The 6,841-nt window shown below is 34.3% G+C and overlaps 2 protein-coding genes across 2 annotated transcripts; one reads left to right on the top strand and one right to left on the bottom strand.

The window, feature by feature from the left end:
- Nucleotides 1-2,954: 2,954 nt before the first annotated feature.
- On the bottom strand, nucleotides 2,955-4,013 carry LOC138941378 (adenylate kinase isoenzyme 1). The gene is made up of 2 exons (XM_070310973.1): nucleotides 3,878-4,013; nucleotides 2,955-3,511 (listed from the first exon to the last, which is right to left on the bottom strand). The coding sequence occupies exons 1-2, from the start codon at nucleotides 4,011-4,013 to the stop codon at nucleotides 2,955-2,957; spliced, it is 693 nt and encodes a 230-aa protein (XP_070167074.1).
- A 760-nt stretch (nucleotides 4,014-4,773) lies between these two features.
- LOC138941147 (malate dehydrogenase-like) lies at nucleotides 4,774-6,611 on the top strand. Its single transcript, XM_070310536.1, has 3 exons — nucleotides 4,774-5,175; nucleotides 5,729-6,100; nucleotides 6,312-6,611. The coding sequence occupies exons 1-3, from the start codon at nucleotides 4,774-4,776 to the stop codon at nucleotides 6,609-6,611; spliced, it is 1,074 nt and encodes a 357-aa protein (XP_070166637.1).
- The last annotated feature ends 230 nt before the right edge of the window (nucleotides 6,612-6,841 follow it).

Here is a 6,841-nt window from a genome sequence, read left to right on the forward strand (position 1 = left end):
ACTGAAGTAAAAAAATTGAGTTATTAAAACATCATATATTTACACATTTTATTTGTAAAATATATCTATATTTTAACATTGAAAAAATATAAACTAATTAATATTTCTTAACATGATATTATATTTGTCAAAAAAATCCGACTTTATATTGTCTAACAATGGACAGCTTCCTCTTTCCCCGAACAATCCAGCGAAGAGAAAATCTCAGGTGATACAATGTTCGTCGTTATCGCCAAAGAATCAACATTCAAAAGGAGTCGTTAACGGAGCGATTAATCGACCGCGATCAAACTTTCGATTCCTGAAGTGATCCCCCGAACAAATCGAGCGAGATCCAGGAAAGTGGGTGCGGGTAATCGGTAACGACCGACGCTGGACGTCGTTGTGGTGGTTGGCAGTGGGTGAGAGCTCGGCGGCGCCTAAGGGGTTGTTGCCGGGTCGCCGCCATGCTGGATTTCTGCCGTACCCCGATTGCCTTCTGGTAATCGTTGCCAGGGATGCAACAACCCCTTCCACCCCTACTAAACCGGCGTCGCCACGCCCCGTGGATCGCAGATGGACCAATGATGTCGGGACGTCGCGATGCCGGCGTCCACCAATAGGATTACCCTCTGATACGCTCTTTCGCTTGTCAGTGACTGCTGCGCGTCCCCCCTTCCCCCCAGGCCACCCGGCCACAATCCCCACGCGCCCCCTTTCCCCCGCGCGAGACTGGATGCCTTTCAATTTCGGGCTCGCGGCCTCATAAACGCAGCCAACCACCCATCCACCCGCGCTGGAGGGACGGCTTGGGGCGACAGGGGATGCAAACACACAACCATCGAGTTACTTGTCGTCGACGCGATGGTGTGCGCGGATACGCAGACAATCGCAATGCGGGGTACAAAGCCGCGTGGAAAGTCGGGGATGAGTAGCGGGGGTGTGCGCGCGCCCGCGCCCGCGCTCCTTCTGGTACATGGGAATGCGCGTTATGGGACGGTAAGGCGGGTAAGGTGGATTGGGGTTGGGATGTTACAGCGGTAGAAACGGTACAGTGACATCGATCAATCATTTGAATATGTTGTAAGAGAAATGTTTATATTGGTATATAAAGATATGTGTTTACCAAAAACTTAAAATCTTATATTCCTTGCATCTCTTTTTGTGATATAGGCTTAAATATAGTAATACATATATGATACAAACACACAATTAAAAACATGATAAAAATTATTAAATTTTAATTTAATTTTCTAAAATACTTATAAAATACTATCGCTTTTTAATTTTAGATATCTCGTCATAAAATATTTGATTTTGAGTTGGATGCAAAATTAATTTTCAATATTATATTCACGTATCATGAGAAAAATATTTAAGCTTTATTCGGTTTATTGTTTCCTTGTCTTAACAATTTATGTATAATTTTTTTGTTCCATTTATTACGATAAATATCCAAGAAATGAAAAATGTAAAAATTGGACGTTGTTTCTTAATTTCTTAAAACAAAATATGTCACTTACTTTGTGTGAATTTAATTTGATTTTATATTGGAATTTATGTTAAACAAATTTTACCATTTTATCAGTAAAATTGAAATGTTTACTGATGTAAAATTAAAATATTTACAGATTTTTGCGACATTTTAAAAATAAATTTAAATAGTATAATTCTTATCAAATGTTTAAAGTTTTTGAAAATACGATCATTTCAATATGTATACGATCAATTTCTTATCATAGAAACGAAGTATTTGCGCGATATCCATCAAACTCGCGTTCGTCTCGTTTAATGCTACGCTAGAAAGTAGAACGAGCAGCGAAGAGGAAGTTGCTCTTCCTCCCTCGATGAATATCTCAAAGGGGTGATGCTCCGATCGGTGCGCACATCTCAAGCATCACCCCGCAAATTTACACACCTATGGTTTCTTAGCGCGTCTTTGTGCAATGTTCCTTGGATGAACGTTATTTTCATGCATGTTTGATAAAGACGGATGTGTATCGCTCTACATGAGTTCTCAGAAAAAGAACCTTTTTTAGCACAGATACCTACGTAACGCGAGATTATACGCTAAGATTCTGCTGAATAAAAAGATTATGACCTTCGATATAATAACGATATTTAATAGTAAAAGGGCTTCTTTTGCATAGGAAACGATAAAGATGCAATGATTTTTATAAAAATGTTATATTGGTTTATGTTATATCATATTAGAAGGCCATTCAGAATATAAATTCGATATAACCGGCATTATTTTTAAACAAATTGGATAGTAAAATCAAATTATAAAAAAATAATGGGATACAAAAATTTTCTGTGACAATAATAATTTGATACAGCAATGTATGTAGACGTAAAAATGTATATATTTAGATATAAATATTACATACAGCTTTTGCAAAAATTTTGATAATTTGATTATATTTATGGGTATCTTATATGAGAGATATAATTTGTCTCAACGCGTTGATCATTTCAAATAATTCACACTCTCTTATACATATCATATAATGATAATTTATCGGTGGTGAATAAAAACGAACGCGGTCTTCATTGCTTAGTGTTTAGTGCATTGTTACCGTTGTTCGCCCTTAGCGTATCCACCATTGCCCACATTCCAAGCGTTGATATATCGAAACATGTAAATCAGGCTCGACGTTTAAAAGTAAATAGATTTTTAGAAATAAATTTTGTGATATCTGACCAATTGATTACGTAGATGATATTAAAGTTATTTTTTTTTTATACCCTGCCTGTTTGTTGTAATATATTTATTATAATGGGGTAATTATATTTTCTGTACGTACACGTATAATGATTATTTTAATATTTATGTAGCATGTGCAAAGCACAGTTTTTATAATCCAAGAGTGTAAAACTCCATCAATTATATTATATTGTTATATAATTTTACATGATAATTGACACTGATCAAGTATTGCTAGTTCAACACAACACGTGTCAATGAATAAACTCTAATTGACCGCTTTCACTGTAGACGTGCTCGGAAAATTCTTCAGGACGTTATCGATCGCGTTGCAAATATCTTCGAAAACTTCTGTTTCGTCGTTCTCGCCGTTGATGATTACCAGTTGTTTTTTGTAATACCTAAGGACGGGTTTGATCATTTTGTCGTAATCTTTGATTCGCTGGAAATTTTCATCGAAGCTACGGCTCTGTCGCTGAGTGGCGGTGATGGCTCTGGCTAAGATCCTGTCCATCAGCAGCGATTCCCTGACGTACAGGTACAGGACGAGATCCGGCGGCCGGATATGCACGTTGAAATGCTTACACTGTGCTTTCTCCCGGGGAAATCCACTCAGCAAGAAACCCCGCGACGTATTCAAGCTGCTCAGCATCCTTGCTTTGATGAGCTCCACCATGACATCTGCGGGAACTAATTTAGCGTCAGACATCAGATATGCCAGGATAGCGCCTCTCTGTGAACCGGTAGCGACTTCGTTGCGCAGCAATTCTCTGGTTATAATAGTGCAAAAATTGTAATGCTCTGCTACTCGTATACACTGTGTTGCTGCAGGGGAAGAGAAAGAAATTGTTCCTAAATTATATTATTTTTAAATCTAATCAAGCAATAAAAATGCATTATTATTTTGTTAATATTTATTTTATGCTAATAAATAAATATATATATATATATATATATATATATATATATATGAAAATATTATAATACACAATTATCATTAATATACAATGGTTTACTTAAAATTACAATACGGTATATTCTATAAATTTGGCAAAATTTTTTTTTCTGTTGTATAATATCTTTAATAACTAGAAGAATTTATCAATGACCGAGAAAAACAGATTGATTTTACTAATTGATAATTTTTAAGTATCTATTTTTTAATATCGTAAATGTGAAAAGTCAACGAACATTTTCCTGCTCCTGGACCTCCAATCAAGAAAATAATCGGCAATTTTGATTCCTTAATCGTTGAAACATCAAGCTCGTCGCTTCTTGGAATCAAAGCACTCAAAGGATCGACGGGCCTTACACAATTGAGACCCATTTTTACAAATATTATTGTAATAATAATTAAAATATAATATTATTAAAAATAATATTACGTTCTATTTTATAATAGAAAGCGAAATTATAGAAATAGCAAAGTTTGTACTTCCAATACGACATATTAAGAATCTTGAAGTTGAAGCTCTCTAAATATGTAATATGTAATGCTAGAAAAGTATCGATTTCTCTCTCTGAATAATCGTGAACATAGGAGCAGTATGATATTACGGAAAGGTCTATAATAGGTAAATTCATAGTTTTTGACGGCTTTTATAATTATGCTTATTCAAAATTTTCTTATCATTTAGAGTATAATTTTATATTTACTATACAATGATTACGCATTTACTATACGGCGACTTGTATTGCGGTTAAAGTAATCATCCACATTTTCGATCGTTGGTAATTTGCTTCATTCTCAAGAAGATAATATGTGGTAGTAATTATTTAGTTTTATTATAATAGTCTTATTATATTTTTTATTTTACTTTAATATTATTTATTTTTATTCTACGAAAATTTTGTATAAAATGCAATTAATTCTTTTTCCTAATTTATTTTATATGAAAAAAATATTAACTTATTTTAATTTCATTTTTGATACTTCACAATTATGTCTTTTACTTGATATATACTAATAATATTAAAAACAATAATTTATTAAGAAAATAAATATTCTTTGCGCGATATACGTATATACGTATGTGTTATACATTTTACAGTAGAAATTTTCGTCGATCTTTTCATCAAGTCGCAAAATGTACAATGCCATCAGACTGATTAGCAAATCTCTTCAGAAAATCGAACAGCGGAGATGTATGACTTTTAATCGTACGAAGAACGAGCATCCCATGAAAGAACGCGAGGAATTGAAGTACATTCGAAGATGTCGAGTCGCTATCGTCGGTCTTGGCGGAGTCGGCAAGTCCTTGGCACACTTGTTAAAGACATATCCAGGTGGTCTTACCGAGCTTCGACTTTGCAATCGAAGTGATCCAGAGGGAATCGTAGAAGAGCTAAATCATATACCTACAAGATTGCCCGTTCGAGGATTTAAGGGTATAGATAGGCTGCCCTTGGGCTTACAAAACGCCGATTTAGTCATCGTGACTGCAGGAGTGGCCAGAAGACCTGGCATGCAGAGAAGACAATTGTTCACGGTAATTATAACGATATTTTAATCTATTATATTTTATATACATATTTTTTTGTTATAATAAAATATTTTGAAATTTATGTTAATTTTTTTTTTAAATTTCTTACTATACTTATCATTATATATTGTAGAAGATATCATATGAATATTATTTGAAGGTAACTGAACGGGAGGTTGATGGAGAGGGGGGGAGGGGGGGAGGGGGAGGGGGGAGGTACGTGATGCTAGAATGCTATTTTTTCTACAAAATTAAATAAATTATTTCCCTTAATTTTTTTCATTTAGTCTATATTTGATCGTTTATGTAATAAAGAATTGTAAAATGTCAATGTTGTACAAAATAATTTTATTTTAACTTGAAGTTTTCCTTTTGAAATATAATGACAGAGTGAGAATTACTGTTATATATATATACATATTATTATTATTAACCTTTATTAGATTAATAATAATATATATAATATAAGATCTAATTAAAATATTGTATTAGATCTAATTTAACATGTAACCTCCCACGAAGACTTTTTATTCACGTATACTTACATCAATCGCAATAGGAAAATGCTGCAATCTGCAGAGACATAATCAATATCTGCGCAGACAGATGTCCCGATGCTCTGATAGCCATAGTGACGAACCCTTTGGACTCGATGGTGCCAGTTGCGGCGGGAGTCTTAAAGAAACGCGGGGTTTATCGGCCTGAAAAGCTCTTTGGCGTCTGTCAGATCGACCAGATGCGAGCGGGACGTTTCTACGCGGAGGCTATTGGACAGGAACCGAGAAAGACTTACGTTCCTGTCGTGGGTGGTCACGCGGAGAACACTACAGTTCCTTTATTTTCTAAAGCGAGACCGAATGTTCCTTTGACGGAGGAGGAAACCAAAATTTTGATCCAGCTTGTACGAAATGCTGGAAAAAAAGTCGTTCAAGTAAGAGATAAAATTATTTTATAAATAAATAAAAAAAATTTGTTTTTGTTATATATATTTTTTTACCGTGTACGTAATTAACAATAATAAAATTCAATGTTATATGTTTAGTATATGATCAGATTTAAAATAAGGTTTTTTTTTTTTTTTTACAGAGTAAGATTTATCGAATCGGCATACAACTATTCAAATATGTATGTTACTTACTTAGGCAAAGAAGGGGGCAGGCGGATCTACGTATTCAATGGCATCAGCGACATTGAACTTCGTTCATAAATTATGCCGTGCCATTCATCACGAGCCGCATGTGATCCTTTCCGCTTATGTAGAGTCAACGGTGACTAGCGCGCATTTTTTCTCCAACGAATTGCTACTCGGACCACGTGGCATTCACAGGAATCTCGGATACGGTACAGTCACAAAGTTCGAACAAGATCTAATCGACGAGGCAGTGATAGTTCTTCAACGAGATATTGCATTGGCCGATGATTTCATCAAGAAGAATGTATGAAGTGATTTATAAAAATAAAGCTACTTCATTACACTGAACAGATAGAAAGAGCAAAATATATATATATATATATATATATATATATATATATATATATATATATATATATATTTATTTATTTCATTTCTAAATGTTAGATAATATTTAGACATATTATTTTACGATTTGTGAACTCTAAAATTCACTATTTCATAAAATATTATGGCAAATATTTAGAATGTTAGTATACG

Source organism: Polyergus mexicanus, unplaced genomic scaffold (genome assembly GCF_030449975.1).
Source record: "Polyergus mexicanus isolate NDT 795.1 unplaced genomic scaffold, iyPolMexi1.0 SCAF_2, whole genome shotgun sequence".
NCBI classification, from domain to species: Eukaryota; Metazoa; Arthropoda; class Insecta; order Hymenoptera; family Formicidae; genus Polyergus; species Polyergus mexicanus.

What these genes read in the sequence shown, in the direction of transcription:
- LOC138941378 (XM_070310973.1), bottom strand. Translation starts at nt 4,013, where the DNA reads ATGGGTCTCAATTGTGTAAGGCCCGTCGATCCTTTGAGTGCTTTGATT. An exon ending in AGGTCCAGGAGCAGGAAAAT is followed by an intron (nt 3,512 to 3,877) that starts GTTCGTTGACTT and finishes CTTCCCCTGCAG; the next exon opens with CAACACAGTGTATACGAGTA.
- LOC138941147 (XM_070310536.1), top strand. Translation starts at nt 4,774, where the DNA reads ATGTACAATGCCATCAGACTGATTAGCAAATCTCTTCAGAAAATCGAA. An exon ending in AGAGAAGACAATTGTTCACG is followed by an intron (nt 5,176 to 5,728) that starts GTAATTATAACG and finishes CAATCGCAATAG; the next exon opens with GAAAATGCTGCAATCTGCAG. An exon ending in CTGGAAAAAAAGTCGTTCAA is followed by an intron (nt 6,101 to 6,311) that starts GTAAGAGATAAA and finishes TTACTTACTTAG; the next exon opens with GCAAAGAAGGGGGCAGGCGG.